Below are 19,277 nucleotides of genomic sequence, written 5' to 3'. Positions count from 1 at the left end.
CACTATATAAATGTTGGCTACTACTACCACTACTAACTTTATTAGCAATATTACCATTAGAATTCTTACCCCATAGGAATTACAGGTTCTGGAAGAGAAGATTGGAATTAATGAACTCTTAAAAGCCAGATCTGGTTTCCAAGACCCAACCAATGGGTGGATTCATACCATACCTCTAATAGGTCACAATTTTCCTATTCCCTTACAATCTTCCTATTCCCATTAAAAAGTAATTGCTGAATTGGACACCTCATGCTTCCTTTAGTTCTTAAAATCCTCTGGTTGTTCCTGGGATTATCGGACCAGTCCTTCTCAACCTAATTGCACTCCCAATAACGGGCCAGATGTGTTCGATAAGGTCTGCTTGGGGCTGTGTCAATTGTGCCACTCTATTTATGAAGCCACCCATAGAAGCTTCATTATTTATCCCCTCCCCCGACACAATTTGGCTTGAGTGCCTATGTTTTAAACTGGGTTTGAAGCATTTAATTTTGCCAATACAATTTTAGAGTATTAGTTTGCCTCCTGTTCTCTCTCTGCTCTCCTTAATTACCATTTATTGCAAAGTCACACAGAAACATTAAATGCTAATTCTGACTTACACATTCCTGGCCAAGAACTGGGATAATAATTTTCATCCAACACAACCTGAATTCATTTTACATAAGGGTGATTCAGAGTAGAGATTTGAAATCGTAATCAAGTCTTTCTCAAAATCGCCTTACTCTGGCAGTCATTCAGTAATGTCTTTGCTAATTGGTAGGCAAATGGCAAAAAACAAAATCTCAGTGTTAAAACACAACACACATACACACACACACACCACTCAAACAGACATACAAAACAACAGCGTTGCTGCAGCATGCTCAAAATTGTTCCTCTCATCAGCTCTTGCAATCTGACAGTTAGAAAAGAACACAACTCATTTTATTTGGTTAGATGGGGCTAATCCCACATCACCATAATCCCTCCTGATGTTTTATTGATTTTAAAGGACATTTAATCAGGAAGCAGCTCAGCACTAGAATCCTGCTAATTAGTAAGCAGCCACATTCCAAATGGGTTCCCAACAGAACAGCAGATTAATGGACAATATGTACTAAAATAATGATTCATGCATTCAGCTTCTAAAATGTATGTCTAAATTGCATCTATAATCTCTTAAGGATATAGGTTTGCATACAAAGCCCTTAACGGAATGAATTTAATTCAACAGAAGAGCTTTAGCCAATGACTGTTTAAGGATGAAACAGGTTTATCACTTATAAATGCAATTCTTCATTGGCCTCATGGTTTTGATGTCCTTGAACATTCAAAGGTCAAAGATAGGTGAATAAAAAATCAGTGTGCTTCTCTGATAATACACATACAATGGTAGGAAGTTGAGAATTTTGATATAATAAGTAGCCTAACCTCATTTGTTCTCTTTCACTCTTATTCTCATACTTCTGATTCCTGGAATCTTCGTTCTGGACCTGAACTTCTATCAAGTATACTGAGTATAACATGAACTTTGACACTTGCATTTTCGCCTTTTATACCAGGGCCTTGTGGGAGTCTCAGTTTTAGCTTACTGATTTTCTACTCAGATCTTAGTCCACTTTTTTGCTTTTCCTGCTTAACCACCTCCCTCACCTTCACCCAACTACCTCCAACATTTTACAGAAGTAAAACTCCCATGTCCAAAACTGATCTAGTGGAAATTCATTGGCTAGGCTCAACCTGCTATTTACCACTTGATGTTCTCATAACCTTTATCACCATGTGATATGTCACATAGTCTACTTTATTTATAGTTTCTCTTCCCCTTTAGAATAGAAGATTCATAAGGGAAGGGACTTTGTTTTATTCATATCTATATTCCCAATGATTAGAATAGTAATTGGTACACAGTAGGCACTCCATAAATATTTGTTAAATGAATGAATAAATGGATTAATCAAATATTTACCCTGTGTCTATCATGTACCAAATACTGGCCTACAAGATGGTGGAATATAATGTGTCATGATCCTTGCCAGCATGGAGATCACTATCTAGTCATTAAATTAACAAGTCACACAAATAAATACATAATTACAAATAGTAATAAGTGATAGGAAAGAACATTACTGAATGCTAAGAGAGAATATAGCACAAAGAACATTATTTTGATGAGATGGTTAGGGAAGGCCTTCTTCAATTTGACCATGAGGTAAGGATTAGGGAAAATTTATGTATCTGCATTCCTCAATATTTTGAAACTTTATTCTTCCCCTAGTTCAGTTCAGTTCCATAAATATTTGTCAAATACCTACTAGGTGTCAGGCACTGCTCTATATACTTGGGATACATCAATAAATAAAGTTTCTGCCTATCCTATGGCACTACAGTCTATAGTCTATCACAGATTAATTTATAACAACAATAAACATCATACACCAGTAAATTACCTAGTACATTAATCGTTTGTAAGTGTATAGAAGAAAGCAAAAGGGATGCAGGTTAAGGGGAAGAAAGGATGGGGGGACCACAACTTTAAATAGTGTTTAATGTAAGCCTATAAACAAGGTAACACTGGGCAAACACTTATAGAAGGTGAAGGAGTTAGCAAGAAGATATTTGGGGAAAGAATATTCTAGGTTAAGGAATCATTCAGAAGATAGGTACTAAGGTGGATGTGTGCCTGGTGTGTTTGAGGAAGAAGAGGAGAACAGTGTGACTGGAACAGAATGAGCAAACGAAATTGTAGATGGAGCCAGAGAAGTTGAAGAGGGCAGATCGTGTAGAACCCTTTGTGAGGATTTCAATTTTCTTTTTCCTTTGTGTGAAATAAGGTGCTCTTTCAGTGTGATAAGCAGAGCAGTGACAGTAACTGTTTCAGGCTTTAATAGACCACTGTAGCTTCTGTACTGAGGATAAACTAGGGACAAGGGAAAAGGAGAATTCAGTTAGGAGGCCATTATAATAATCCAGGAGAAACATAATGGTAGCTTGGATGGGGTGTAGTTAAATAATAATAGAGGTGGTGAGAAAGGAGCAGGATCTTGACATAGTCTCAAGATAGGGTTGATTTATTCATGAATGACTTATGGATTGGATATAAAATGCAAGGAAAAGAAAAAAAAGATAAAGGTTACTGTCAGGTTGTGTTTTCATTTGAATTCAGTTTAAAATATTGTTAATTTCCCTTGTGATTTCTTCTTTGGCCTTTGGTTATTTATAAAATGTATTGTTTAGTTTCATAATGTTTGGGATTTTGCTTTATTTTTGGTTTGTTTTATTTTTGCTTTTTGATTTCTAATTTATTTATTTTGTGGTCAGAAAACATATTTTATATGATTTATTCCTTTTAAATTTACTAAGACTTGTTTTGTGGCTCAGGATAGGGTTTATCTTTTAAATATTTCATGAACACTTAAAAAGAATCTGTATTCTGCTGTTGTGTGGGGTGTAATTGCCACTTACATCAAGTTAGTTGATAATATAGTCCAGGTTTTCTATCAGTTCAGTTCAGTCGCTCAGTCGTGTCCAACTCTGTGACCCTATGAACTGCAGCATGTCAGGCCTCCTGTCCATCACCAACTCCCGGAGTTTACCCAAACTCATGTCCATTGAGTTGGTGATGCTATCTAACCATCTCATCCTCTGTCGTCCCCTTCTCCTCCTGCCTTCAATCTTTCCCAGCATCAGGGTCTTATAAAATGAGTTAGCTCTTCACATCAGGTGGCCAAAATACTGGAGTTTCAGTTTTACCATCAGTCCTTCCAATGAACACCCAGGGCCGATTTCCCTTAGGATGGACTGGTTGGATCTCCCTGCAGTCCAATGGACTCTCAAGAGTCTTCTCCAACACCACAGTTCAAAAGCATCAATTCTTCTGTGCTCAGCCCTCTTTACAGTCCAACTCTCACATCCATACATGACCACTGGAAAAACCAAGTTTTCTATAGCCTTACTGATTTTCTGTCTACTTGTTTTTGTCAGTTACTGACAGAAATATGTTCAATTCTGTAAATAAAATTGTGAATTTATCTATTCCGCCTTCCAGTTTTATGTTTTTAATTTATTAACTTGAAACTATGTTATTTGAGGGCATGAACATTTAGGTCTGTATGTCCTTTTGATGAACTGAATTTCTGGTAATACCCCTTGATTTAGAATCTACTTTATCTGACTTTAGTGTAACCATCCCAGTTTATTTTTCATTCATACCAAGTAGTATGGTATATCACGTTCCATCCTTTTACTTTAACTGGGTCTGCCTTTATATTATAAAAGGGTTCATTTCAGACAGCATTTAGTTGGGTTTTGCTTTTTAAATGAAATCTGAAAATTGCTGCCTGTTAATTGATGCATTTGAACCATTAATACTTACTGCAATTATTGATATGATTGGATTTAAATCTATTATGTTTGCATTTATTTTCTACTTGTCCTATTTGTTTCTTGTTTTCTTTTCCTTATTTTTTTTTGGTCTATTCTTAGTACTTATGTGTGATTATTCGATTTAAACTTCTCTATTAGTATTTTCAGACCTGCCAGGTGGCTAAGTGGTAAAGAACCCACTTCCCAATGCAGGAGACTGCCTGCAATGCAGGAGACCTGGGTTCAGTCCCTGGAAGATCCCCTGCAGAAGGAAATGGCAACCCATTGCAGTATTCTTGCCTGGAAAATCCCTTGGACAGAGGAGCTTGGTGGGCTACAATCCACAGTGTCACACAAGAGTTGAACATGACTTAGTGACTAAACAACAACAATTCATATTTTTAACTGAATACACTCTTCCTTCAACCAAAATTATACCACTTAGCTGACAGTATACAGGTATTTTTACAGTACACTTTTATTTCCCCTCCCAGTATTTTATGCTGTTGTCAAATGCTGCCCTCTATTATGTTACAAACTCCACAGTACATTGTTATTATTATCTTAAACAATTGATTATTAAAGAGATTTTTTTTAAATAAGGGAATTGTATTTTTATTCATTGACATATTATGTCCAATACTTTTCATCTCTTTCTGCAGATTAAAAATGATTATTTTCCGTCTGCCCAAGGCCTTTTTTTTTTTTTTACTATTTCTTGCAGTACTGCTCCGATGGTTATGAATTTTCTCATCTTTTGTATGTGTAGTCTCCTGCATTGCAGGTGAACTCTTTACCATTAGCACCACCTGGGAAGTCCTTGTGTGTGTAAAAAACATCTTAATTCCCACTAGTTTTTGAAAGAGAGTTTTGGTGGATGTAGGATTTCAGGATGATCATTTTCCTTCAATACTTTAAGGATGTTATTCTACTGTCTTATTGTTTGTGTTTCTAATGATAAATCTGTTATAATTCTTATCTTTGATAAATCTGTCATAATTCTTATCTTTGTTGCTCTTTATGTAATTTGTCATTTTCCCTTATGCATTTAAGGTTTTTAATTTACTGCTGGTTTATGCAATCTGATTATAAGGAACCTTCGTATGGTTTACCTCAAATTCCTTATATTTGAAGTTCATTAAACTTCTTAGGTCCATGTCTTTATAGTTTTTTTCAATTTTGGAAAATTACAGCTATTATTTTTTCAACATTCTTTTCTTTCCCTCTATTTGTCTTATCTCCTTCTGAGACTCCAGTTTCTCATGCATTAGGCTTGACTATAGCATAATACCATTTTGAGGACTCTAATCCATCCCACATGTGTTCCTCTCTGACTAGTGGAAATTGGAACTATTCCCAACTCTGTGTGAGATCTAAAAATTTCTCTACTTTTTTCTCTTGATGTCTCTTTTGCTGGCCTTGGGTAGTTTCCTCAAATGCATACATTAGCCAAGTTTTCATGTGAAGACTTCAGGATAACTCTTTGGAAGTCTCCAAAAAGGACTCTTGGGATATCTTGGGACTCTTGGGGTATCTCGCCTCATTGCTACTTTGTACCAAGTCTTCTAGACTTCTTGGCCTTCCTCAACTTCATACTCTATTCCTTTAGCTCAAGGAGAATGCTGGGCTAAATTTGGAGTCCCCTTTCTTGTTCAGTAAACTGAGCTTACCTCATTCCCTTCTCTCAGGAATCACTGTTCTGTGCTTCCTGATGTCCAAAGTCATCCAGAAAGTATCATGTCATATGTTTTGTCCTATATTTTAGTTGTTTAAAATGAAATGGTAAATCCGACTTGCCATTTACCAGCAAACTGGAAGTGGAAGTTTACTGCTTTCATTTTTCTATGGCCAAAAGGATCCCGTGATCTTAATATAAACAAACATCTATTAACTCTGTTCTGTCTTTAGGTAATAAATTGATTGTTTCACATACAAAACTTTAGCCTAGAGACAGACTTATGTATTTGGTATTCTAATAAAGGACTGTGTAAATAAAAAAATCAACTTACTTTATTTCATTTTGGTAACCCAAATCTTGATGGTTAAGCAATGTTTCCAAAAGACTCAAAGTCAGATATAATCCGTGTTTCCCACATATAGCCCTGACCTGCAAATAAGAAAAAGATTTGAAATTTCAATATAATTAAATTGATTTGAATTTCATTCCCATTATTAGAACTTACATAATTTGGACAAAGAATGAATAACCAGGAGTGGAGTATACCACTAGAATAATATTTAGGACAAGAATGTTCAATGGACTGCTCATCAACAGCAAATTTTTTATGCTTGACACAGAGGCATGGTTCATTACTCAGAAGCCACTGTACTTTGAAATGCTGATCTTACATTTTTGACAGCTATGGAATGAGTGGTCAAGGCCCAGAAATTATACACACTTATTATATAGGTGAATCAAAAAGTATTTTTTAATACAGACTTTGATTTACAAAAGAATCTTGTTTTATTTTATATATGAGGAAACCAAGACTTAGATTGGCTTTCTCTATGTCACATGGTTAATAAATGATGGAACTTAGTCTAGAAACCAGATATTCAATTAATATTTGTTCGATGGATGAATGAAGGGTCACTGCAACTTCCTGAGTACTTAATGGTTTCTGAGTCTAGCCAACAAACCAGTTCAGTTTTCAAGTTGGTGGGTGTGTGATACTTAGATTCAAACACACCAAACTTTTAGGTTGTGATAGTCTTTGTAGTGTGTTTAGCATACTGTTTAAACACAGAGTCTTAAGAATAAGGCATGATTTATTTTGAACACTGGAAATGTTGTGTATGATTTGTGTGACCTCAGGAAGTTGCTAAATCTTTTTATGTCCAATTACTTCACCTACTAAATAAGATTAGTATTTTCCACTTCTCAGAAGAAAGTAAGCAGTTAGAATAATGCCTGGATTTTAGGAGGCATTTGACTAATATATGTTGAAATGAAGAAAAGAAGGAAAGGAGGGAAAAGGAAGAAAAAGAGAGATAGAGGAGAGAGAGAAGAGGGGAGAGGGAAGAAAAGAGGAGAAGGAGGCTCAAGAGTACAAGAAAGAGACAGAGTGGGAGAGAGAGAGAGAAACGAGAGAAGGAAGGAAGAAGCAAAGAAAGAAGAAAAGAAAGGAAATGTTTTATTTAGTGTTTACACTAATTGTAGCTACTGTTGTTATTTTGAGAGGAAGTTCCACATAGTGACTGTATTATGCGTGTCTTTTTAATCTGCTGCTTGGCCATCATGGGGCCCTGCTGACCCTGGAGAAACTGCCTCTTCCAGGGCTAGCCAATTACTAGAGATAGTAAAGGACTTATCTGAAAGTCTGTCTTTCATCTGCAAGCCAATTACCTCTTTTATTGAGGTTTTCACACTTGGCACACTATTTCCAGGTCCTGATTACTCCAGGGCCAAGTACTAGGCAACTAGGAATGGCGCCTGTGCCCCAGAGCCCACTGAAATCATTCAAACTAGCCAATCCTAAGCCTTCTTATCCTGCTTCATCTCCCCACAGTAAATGCTCTTGCACACACTTCCCCTCATCCCCTCTGCCTCCAGACCGGCTCTGGGGCTTCACCCTGTGGCCCACGTGGTGTCTGTGCCCCTCCTCCGGGGAACCGTGAGGAACAAGCTATCTTTTCAGCGGCAATCACCTCCTGATCTGTTGGTCTGACCATACTTGAATAACATAACCTACATTTTGATAGAGTGACAAAAGCCTAATCTTCATTTGTCTTTTTGGAAGGAAACAACCAATCTGGGTTAGAAACCTGTTACTTACTAGCTGTAGGGGAGTACTTCAGGGAAGGAAAAAGACAGATATAAAGCATGAAAAGAAGGAATAATAGTTTGCCAGAAAAGTAAGGAGTTGAGGATAATCCCAGGCAGAAGAAATGGATGTGTAAATAAAGGGTGAGAAAGAGCATTGTGCTTTTTAGAAACTACACTCGACTATAGTTTTATACCCCTTTTCACTGAGCAGTAAATATCTATTCATTAGAACATCTCTAAAAGACTGGTTTATTGAGGGTTGGATTGTGTTTCCTTCATTTTCTTATCACCATTGCCAAGCACAGTGTTGAAAATTACTTTTAATTTTTTTTTTAGTTCTACCAGTTTATTGCTACCAACCCATCTCCCTCCACCCTTGTGCACACATGCTCAGTCATGTAACCCCATGGACTGCAGCCCGCCAGGCTCCTCTGTCCATGGACTTTTCCAGGCAAAAATATTGGAGTGGGTTGCCATTTCCTTCTCCAGGAAAATTACTTATTGAATAAATGAATATATAGATGGATTAGGAATGAATGAATTATTTAAAAGTACTGAAGGTAAAGGCATAGGTTGGCAAAAATAGAGTGGTAGAAATTAGTTATGTTATGCCATTTTACTCAATAAATAAAAATCAACTTATCCTCATGATTAGAGCACATTATTGTATTTTTAAACATCAGTATTAACAGGTTATTCTAAAAACAGTTTATTTACTTCTGGCAACATTGAGTTTTGCTCTAGGCTAAATGAACAGCAGATTAGAAATAGTACATCAGGGTTCCTAGAAGTAGATTGATTGATAGCTGCTACGAACTGACTGCTGACAGTTGTGGAAGAGCAATAGAAACATCAACCAGAAAATCCTGGCAATTTAGTGTTATCTAGGATTATTTTTAAAATCCATGACTATTCATTATGATGTCCTTATTCAATAAGAAAATGTTTGGTTGTATATAGTTTCTTTGGTTCTGTAAGGGCATTTAAAAATCTAATGTAAATAAAATACCTATGTTATTTAGAAAATGACAAGTAAAATAAATATTCATTTCCTCAAAATGCTCCTGGAGAGACTGATGCACAGATGCTCTCCCTACTTCCTTCCCGTTTATGGCTTCATTTGCATTTTACCCCATCACTCTACTTAAATTGTGTTTACCAAGTCATTAGTAACTCCGGAAGTTTTACATTTAATGAATACTTTTCAATCCCAATTACAAATGATCTCTTTGCAGCCTGTGACATGGCTGATCTTGCCATCCTTCCATAAGTCTCTTCTCTTGGCTTTCTTGATGACTCCCATGTCTCTTTTGATTATTTTCGGTCTCTTTTCTTGGCTTGTCTTCATCTACCTGCTCCTTAACTACAGGTGTCCTCCTCAACCTTCCCTTCTTACCTTCTATTACGTCCTTGAGTAATCCTAATTACTCCCAAAGCTTCAACTCCATATTGAAGACCCTTACGTCATTATTTAGCTTTACTCTCAAGCTACATCAACATGCTCAGAAGTGAACTCATCATCCTTTCCTTTGCCTCCCCAAACTCCTTTTCTGTTTGCTGTCTTAGAGAATGGTACCACCATCTAGTAAAAGTTAGAACCTTGGGAGTCATTTTTCATTCCTCCTAATTCAGGGTCTATGTCCAGTTAAGTCACCAAGACCTGCTTTTCTACCTCATTAATATCTCCATCCCTCCTGCTACTTTCCAGTTTAAATTCTCATAATTTCTTCCTTGAATTACTGGAACAGCCTTTTAAAGTTTCTCTCTGTCTCTAATTCTCTGTTATCTATTAGAGTGCTCTTTTCAAATTTCAAGTTTGATCATATCGTTCACTTGTTTAATATTCTTCAATGATTCCACTGGAGCTTCAGGATAAAGTCATACTCCTTAGAAAGACCCTTCAGAAACTGGTTCCTCCAACCATTCTGACATCAACTTGAGCAGCATCTCCCGCCGTCCCCAGTCACCGTACACTCATATATTCATTTGCTTATATGAGTAGTTTACATTCCCTGAACTAGCCATGTTCTCTTTCATCTCAGTAACATTTCACATTGCACCTTTTACCTAGAAAACCTTTCCTGTCCCTTCTTCTGCCCTACCAAAACACTTTGCCAAATTATCATGTCCTCTAAGATTCAGGATTTGCTTTATCTCCTCTGGAATTTTTGGGTGAGGCTAGGTTGTTATTCCTTCTCTGTGTTTAAAGTTACTGCCACCAACGTATTTGTCATACAAAATTGTAACATATTTTAAATACTACCTTTTCCCTGAGCTCCTGGAGAACTCTGGGACTGAAATCATAATTGTGTGTTGTCCTCAGAGCCTTATCACACTGCCCAGAACACACTGTGTGGTTAGTATGTTGAATGCAAGAATAAACATGCCATATTGATCAGAAAGATGGCGATTGGTTTGGAAGTAGGGAACAATTTGAAACTAGTATAAATCATTTATATTTTAGGGCAGAAGGTACTGATGGAGAAACAACAAAACACAAAAAAGGAGCCTGGCCAACTGCAAAAGAATGTCTTACAGTTTTGTTCACTTGGTAAACTAGTATCATAGCTGTAGTCTTGCCAAGGGAACAAATTTCACATTCCTAAGCCCCTGTTCACTCAGTAATGGGATTCCCTCCTGATGATAGTGAGGAGGTTGCATGAACATCAGGCAAAGAGTAATTAGAGGTAGAGTAACCTGTGTTCTAGCAGTTCCTCCTGGCAGGAAGGTCTGGGAGTAGTTTGGAAGGGCTTTGCGTTATAGAGCAGAAAGGAGTTCAGAATGTAAAGAATACGGATTATGTATAAAAGTGTTAAACTGAACCTTTATGCTTGGAAACTTCTTAGGTTCCACAGCCTATTCAATCCATGGACGAGAAAGTGCAAGTGTTGATCATCCAACTCTTTCGTGACCCCATGGACTGTTATGCGCCAGGCTCCTCTGTCCATGGAATTCTCCAAAAATACTGGAGGCGGGTAGCCATTCCCTGTTCCAGGGAATCTTCCTGACCCAAGGGTCAAACCCGGGTCTCCTGCATTGCAGGTGGATTCTTTACCATCATACCTGATATGAATAATGGCCAGGGAAGTTAATAAATAAATGTATGTGGATCCACATTGCCCTCAGGAGTCCTTCCTGAGCCATCATTGAATGAAGGATGTGACAGAGGGACAGAATGAGTGAGTCCACAGAACAAGGATGACAGATATGAGATAGGTTTTTATGCTGTCCTTTGAGAATGGGGACAGTGCCATTGATTTGAATGATAAGACCCATAGATCATCCCTCAGAACAGCTGTAAGTTATCTGAGGAGGTACAGGTGATCCGCGAACCCTCTGCAATACTGGCTGTGGGCATGTGCTCTTCTGTCCCTCTGAATACAGGGTGCATAGGTCTCATGGGAAACTTCAGGAGGTCTGAGATCGTCTCCCTTCTGCCGTTTAGAACTATTGATCAAAAAGAGGAACAGTTCAGATGGCCTTTCCCAGTCACCTCTGAAGTCCTGTGTCCAGCAACAAGGATGTTGGGGTGCAACTGCTGCTGCATGTCATATCCAGTGTCCGTTGGGCCTCAATTTATCTCACATTCTGGGGAAACACAGTTCTATTTGCCATGCCTCCCAGAACTGTAATATACTCTGAGTGAGTTCCAGATGTCTTAAGAGATGCCAGATGGCTCATGAGAGGCAGACCAGCTTCAAGGAAAATGTGCCCCATTTTCTTCAATATGATCCACAAATTTAAGCTTTCAGGGCCAGCTGTGGGGGGAAGACATTCAGAGCCTTCTCTGACAGCCAGCACTCCATGTGGCCATCACTTGACCCTGGGAAAGAGCCTCCTTCCTTAGACTATTTTGCAGCAGTAATTTCACCAAACACTGATTTTAAATTTTAAAGTATATATATATATATATATATGGAAGGGAAACCTATTTCCTGAGTGCCTCACATATCAGACAGTATACTAAGTGCTTTCACATACTTATCTTACTTAATCCTCACAATAGACGCAGGAGATAGTTATTTGGAGCCCACTTTTTTCTAGATGGAAAATCAGAGACTCAAAGAGCTTAAGCAAATTTATTTTGATTTTCAAGTCGTTCATATTCCATTCTATGAGTGTCATCTGAGAACATTCAAGCTTTACTGATACTATTATGTATTTTCTAATCTGACAAAAAGTGATTACTGCTTAGTCAATTTCTGCTAATCCTCTCAAAAACATAATAAAGGCCATTTATGATGTGTGGAATCTCCTGTAATGTTCTCTCTTCTAGTGAAACATGCTTGCGTGTTTAATATTCATGTATAAACACACACGCACACACACACATACACACTATCATGTGACTTTGCCTTTGCATAATTAGTTGACTGTATAAATGAAAAAGTTCATAAAAAGTTACTTCTGTCATAGAATAAGAATCCACTTTCAGCATATTGTGTCCTTGGTTTCTTAGAAAACATCACTTGCTTTTTTGAATTCTCTGACTCTCAATTCTTAACCCCTGTTTACCTGGATGAAAGGCATTTTCCAATCTTTGCTTCAGGACCTTTTTTTCCCCTATAAGTTACAATCCTTTCTCCTCCTCTGGATTTTTAATTCCTGTATCCTGGACTCAGTGAAATCTTCCAGCTATCATCTGCCTATTGGAGTTCCAATTCTGTCTCTCAGTGTCCAGTATTCTGTATTTGAATCCTGGCTCTGCCTCTTGCTAGCTGTGGTCCTTGAGAGATTCGGTTGTCTTCTCTGAGAATCAGTGGTTTATTTCATTTATTAAATGGCTATTATAACATCTACCTAGATCTTACATTTACCTGTAAATGTTAAATGAGTAAATATAAGTAAAACATTTAATGTAGTATTTGGCAGTTTAGGAAGAACTCAGCAAAGCTTGGTGGTGCAAGTTGTTGTGAATGGAATTGCAGTCAATGTGGTCACTATTATTTTACCTGTATCCAAGGTAACCTCATGCTGGAGTTTGTTTGGCTAAATACCACACATGAGTTAATATGGTTCTGGATCCTCTTTTATGAAACATATCTACCCAGTTAATTAATGCTCCCAAACAGCATTGCTAATCTCTGTCAGCAATAAACCACATCAGTCCCTACAATTTTGGTGTCCCTAAAGAACAGAGTACCACCTGCTGACCTCACAGGAAGCTGGTAGAGGGTGTGATAAATGAACACTTATCCTTGGAAAAAATATTTGTTTTCCACTGTGAAATATTATTTGGATATTGTCATACTGTCTATTGTTAGCATAAAACAGCCCAGTGTAGGTAATTCCTGGACCAATTTGGCATATTTCACAATTCTTCACTCTTGGTTTTCCCTTCTTGGATGCAGAAAATAAGTTAATTGTGAAATGTAATCCACAGGCAGAACACAGATCAAAACTGGGCCTTTTTTAAATTTGAATTTTCATTTCAGTGTCTTTTGATCCCTTTAAAATTGATTTTTAAATATAATTGTATTTATTTATTTTTGGCTGTGCTTGGTCTTCATGGCTTTTGTGTGGGCTTTCTCTAGCTGCGGTGAGAGCGGGCCACTCTTCACTGTGCTGTGTAGCCGTCTTAGTGCGGTGGCTTCTCTCGTTGCAGGGCACGGGCTCTGGGGCGTGGGGCTTCGGTAGCTGCTGGACATGGGCTCAGTAGTTTAGGTTCTTGGGCTCTAAAGCACAGGCTCAGCAGTTGTGGTACATGGGCTTAGGGATGTGGGATCCTCCTGGACCAGGGATCAAACTCATGTCTTCTGCATTGGCGGAAGGTGGACTCTTTGCCACTGAGCCACCAGGGAAGCCCTCATTTTAAAGTTTCTATTAAACAAGAAATGGCTTGATTTCCAAACAGATGGCCAATTTATTACATGAGAAATTAGAGGTAAAAACAGGAAAAGGAAATCTTTACTGTAAACATTCTGTTTTCTTTACCTCATTATTTTTCTCTTAGTTGATTAAAATTTGGGAAGGGACTATTAGACTTACATAATAAATACTGAACTTACATAGTTAAAATTTTCCTAGAACCTACATAATTAGTATATATGCACTCCTACTTTCAAAGCTAGCCAGTTATGGATCTCAGCATGTTTATTCTTAGTGAACTGCACCTTCTTACTATAGACCCAGTGCCCCAAGATAGCCTTCTGGAGATGAATGAATCTGAAATCTAATTTAGGTTACCTTGGGTGGGGGCAGGCAGCCAGAGAATGAGCGATCTTCTTTTCGAAAACTCAGATTGAGTTTCTCTATGTTGAGTTTGGCCTTGGTTGCCCTCAGCGCCATCTTCAGGACTTCCAACAGGCTCTCGTTCACTTCTGACTGTGAGTTGTAGTCTTGAGGGGCGATACTGCTTGGAGAAGCAGGAGAAAGGCTGTGAAAAGATGAGTTATTCAAAGCTGCTGTATATTTTCATACCACATCTCTTACCCCTGCTATACACCGTGGAACCAGAGAACCCACCCAGCAAGGACTCCTAAATCTGGGTAACCTCGTCACGGGACTGCATGTGGAGATTGCACAGGTCAACTAAAGTTTGTTCTAGTCTAATGAGTTCCACAGTCTCTTCTCTCAGAGGTACCAATCCATTCAACTAGATCATAGACGAAAACTTGTAATCCACTAATTTTTTTTCCAGGTGAGGAAAACTTAGAATTGACCATAGCAATTTACTTACCTATTTATTTTATTAATACTTTTTGTAAGTCCTGATAACTATTGATAGCAAATATCAATAGCAGTTTGATAGCAAATTCCCAAACTGTCCATTGCCACAAGCAAAGCAGATCCTACCAGATCCCTGTAGCCAGGGAAGCTATCTGGAAGGAAATCTTGAACCAGGTAAACTTCCTTCATTATCCATGACTCTGCTCTTTGAATCTGGAAAACCCAGAAAATGTGTGGGAACAATTATTTACTTACCATCTGGCATGCATATATATATAGTTACTAAGATGGTGTATCTGTTTGTTGTTTCTTTAAATGATTGGTGAGAAACAACAAGGTGATAAAGTATTATAGTCATTTATTTTATGAAACTACTTTGAGGTGTTAACTCATTTAGCATTCAGTGTATGTGTCCTTCCAGATCCAAGCTGTGCTATCTCCTTCAGAGTGAAGCTTTTCCTGTTTCCTCTGTTTCAACTTAGGCTCCACTTCTCTAGACAGACATTCTATGACATCCCCCAAACTCCATTCATGTAAATCAGTTTCCTTTCAGTGGCATGCTGGTAAATCATTAATGACCAGCTCTCCAAGATAAAGCCGTAATCTGCAGCCTTACTAATTTTCATGGTGCAAAAACTCCCACCATGGTCAGTTTCCAGTTGTCAGTATGATGTCTCTGAGTGAGGCACTGGGAACTGAGGTTCACAGTCAGCCCCCCTAGTGCTCCTGAACCCCCTGCTTGAGAAACTCTTTCAAATTTCCTTGTTCTTTTCCTGTAGTAAGTTTCCCTCAGGTTGCGATTGCTTCCTGATTTGTTTAGCTGTTGTTTTCTGTCTGACCTCCCTTGCAAACTGTTCCGTAAGATGTGGGCTGATTGGCTTTGCCAATCTGATATATCTGTTCCAGATTTGAATCAGAAGGTTTCCTTCGTCTTTGCTTTTCTTGTAACACCAGTTTCTGTAGGAAGGAATTAATAAGAAAGACTTTGGCCCTCGGCTCAGTACACGGAGTACTGAATGGGAGGTTTTATATGGAGCCCATTTACTGCAGCTGGTGGATTTTATAGAAAAACCTGCTGCAGGAGTTTACTTCATCTGGTCCAACTTAGGTGATGAAAGCTGTTGCCACTGGTGATGCTGGAGACATTTTAAATATCATAGAGCTGTCCCACATAAAGCTCTACCTGACAGAACATGGGAGGGACTTTTTCTGAGCTGTACATTAATTAATAAAGAGCCTGGATTCATTACAGGCCATCAGTCCTGCACTTCTGCAAACACACTGTCTGGTTTATATAGAGCAGCACCTTCTCTGATGAATTCAAAATGATATCTTTATGGACCTTTTTTATATAGTAGATATCCAAATGTTCCTGCAAGTGAAATAATGCAAGCTCTTTGGATAATTGGAGGTGCCGATGACACTCCACAGATATTTATTGAGCATCTCCCATGTGCCAGGAACTATGCTAGAACTATGCTGGACACTGAGTTGGCCAGGAAAGACACTATTCCTTACCTCAAATGTCAAAGAAGTAATTATAAGCACAATGACTACTATAAAAAGAAAGGGCTATGAGGTTATACAGCAAAGAGATATAACCTACTCTAGGGCTCAGGAAAGGCTTCCTGTCTAGGATTCATGAGATCCATATCTGCCAGTAAGTGGCCATTTGTTCTGATGCATCATCTCCTACTTCTCTGGTTGCAAATCTCACTATCTGTACTATATGAAGTATGGCTGCTGATTATTAAATATTGCTAGGGATTTATGGCTCTCAGCAGGGAAGTTGCTCCAAGTGATAGTTGATGGTGTACCCATATGGCAGCATCACTTTCTTTGGACTGTGAGCCCTTGAGGGAGAGACTGGGCCTTGCCAATCTTTGAATTCACTGTGCTCAGCAAAGTGTGCCTGGCAAGCAGCTGGCATTCAATGGATGCGTGTAGAATGAAGTAATGCAATCAAAAAGGGCACAGTGCACATTGTAGAAAGGAATCAAGTCTATCACTTAGTCCGGGGACATTTTTATAGGAAACCCGGCCTTTTTCCTAGAGTGAAGTGATACACTTCAATGCCGTGGCTTTTAACAACTATGTCACATTATTTGGAACTGGAAAGGATGTCTTCTGGTAGTAGTAATAGTAGTATTAGTTGCTCAGTTGTATTTGACTCTTTGCAACCCCATGGGCTGTAGCCTGCCAGGCTCCTCTGCCCATGGAATTCTCCCGGCAAGAATACTGGAGTGGGTAGCCATTCCCTTCTCCAGGGGATCTTCCTGACCCAGGGATCTAACCTAGGTCTCCAGCATTGTAAGCAGGTTCTTTACTATCTGAACCTCCAGGGATAGTTTCAAAATAGTAACAAACCCTATCAGGTACCACTTTTAAGAACTATGCATTGACTAACTCAGTTCCTCTTACAAATCTATAAAGTGAAAGGAAATCTATCACTGTTTCCATTTAACAGCTGGAGAATAGAAGCACGAGAATGTAAGTGACCAGCTTAAGTTTACAGAGTCACAAAATGGGCAGAAACAGGAACGGAGTCTAGGTCTCTGTCAGTAGAAGTTACGCTCCTAACCACTGCATTTTGCCATTTTTGGTGGAGAGCACAGACTATCGTGCTTTACTGTGTCTCATCTCTAATGCTATTCCTCACATCCTATATTTATGTTGGGTTATTTCTTTCCTTTGAGATTACATGAAGGAATTACTGATTTCTGTACCTCAAGCCTTTTTCTGCTAGTGCCTATAACCCAGGAGTTCACTGTCTGAACATATTTCTGGAATCACACCATGTGGACATGAACTCTGCCTGGTACACACTCATTTATTATTTCATAACGAGGTTTTTCATTTTCACATGGCAATCTCATAAAAAAAGATGCATTGTTGCAAATAACTTTGTATGCATGCCTGCACAGGAAGGAAAAAAGAAAACTATAAACAAAAGGCAAAATTGGTAAAGAGCGGAGTGATTCTGCACGGGGTGAAGTCTTCAAGTGTATTACTTCCAAGATCCCTGCCAGCTCTGGAAGTCTGTACACACCATGCCCATAGATAGGGAGAAAAGTACCTTTGATGGCTACTACTCTGAGTTTCTTTTACATTGCTGTCCTCAACTCCTTTGTTTTGCTCTGTATCTTCTGAAGCTGCAACTTTTAAAAACCAGAGTAGCTTTTCATAATTCACCTGAAAATTAAATATCAAAGAGAACATCCTCATTTAATTTACACTTAGGGGAAAGAAGATACCTGCTGAGATAAAATGTATTTGGAAAATTTTTAGCATTGAAAATTTTAAAACAGATTTTAAAATATATTGTAGTGATTACTAGTGCCTTTTTTTTTTTTTTTGACCAACAATTCTTTTTATTTTCCCTTATGGTAAAATGATACTTCCTGGTTGTTTTATGGTTGAGTAGGGTGATGATCAGTTGGGCCAGTGGGTTGAGAGCAGAAGTGACATGCACTACTTCTGGGCTGAGGATTAAACTGCTGACATGAAACCCGCCCAGATATCTTTTCATCCCCTCTGCCATCACATCCACTAATACTCCAGAGTGTATGCTTCACCAGCCTGGATTTGGAGCTAAGATGATGATGGTACTGAGAAGAGCCTAGGCAGGACTCATTATGAAAAATAAGCTTTCGTTCTTTTAAGTCACTGAGACTTTGGGGCTCTTTATTACAACAGCATGACCTAGCCTCTACCTTCTCTCTCTTTCTCTCACAAGTCTCATATATTGATTATATATATTCAGTTCAGTTCAGTCGCTCAGTCGTGTCCAACTCTTTGCGACCCTATGAACTGCAGCATGCCAGGCCTCCCTATCCATCACCAACTGCCAGAGTCTACCCAAACCCATGTCCATTGAGTCAGTGATGCCATCCAACCATCTCATCCTCTGTCATCCCCTTCTCCTCCTGCCCTCAATCTTTCTCAGCATCAGGGCCTTTTCAAATGAGTCAGCTCTTCGCATCAGGTGGCCAAAGTACTGGAGCTTCAGTTTCAACATCAGTCCTTCCAATGAACACCCAGGACTGATCTCCTTTAGGATGGACTGGTTGGATCTCCTTGCAGTCCAAGGGACTCTCAAGAGTCTTCTCCAACACCACAGTTTAAAAGTATCAATTCTTTGGCGTCCAGCTTTCTTTATAGTCCAACTCTCACATCCGTACATGACTACTGGAAAAACCATGGCCTTGACTAGATGGACCTTTGTTGGCAAAGTAATGTCTCTGCTTTTTAATATGCTGTCTAGGTTGGTCATAACATTCCTTCCAAGGAGTAAGCGTCTTTTATTTTCATGGCTGCAATCACCATCTGCAGTAATTTTGGAGCCCAGAAAAATAAAGTCAGCCACTGTTACCACTGTTTCCCCATCTATTTGCCATGAAGTGATGGGACCAGATGCCATGATCTTAGTTTTCTGAATGTTGAGTTTTAGGCCAACTTTTTCACTCTCTTCTTTCACTTTCATCGAAAGGCTCTT

General features: G+C 38.6%; 1 protein-coding gene across 1 annotated transcript in view; it reads right to left on the bottom strand.

Moving 5' to 3' along the window:
• Positions 1–19,277, bottom strand: part of C20H1orf87 (chromosome 20 C1orf87 homolog) — an 82,785-nt gene that overhangs the window by 32,727 nt on the left and 30,781 nt on the right. The window contains exons 5-7 of the mRNA XM_043878735.1: positions 17,859–17,974; positions 14,300–14,465; positions 6,357–6,454 (exon numbers count right to left, since the gene is read on the bottom strand). Coding sequence (XP_043734670.1) covers positions 6,357–6,454; positions 14,300–14,465; positions 17,859–17,974 — 380 coding nt within the window. The remainder of the gene's footprint in view (positions 1–6,356; positions 6,455–14,299; positions 14,466–17,858; positions 17,975–19,277) is intronic.

This window comes from Cervus elaphus, chromosome 20 (assembly GCF_910594005.1).
Source record: "Cervus elaphus chromosome 20, mCerEla1.1, whole genome shotgun sequence".
Lineage (NCBI taxonomy): Eukaryota > Metazoa > Chordata > Mammalia > Artiodactyla > Cervidae > Cervus > Cervus elaphus.
This window is presented reverse-complemented; position numbering and strand designations above follow the sequence as displayed.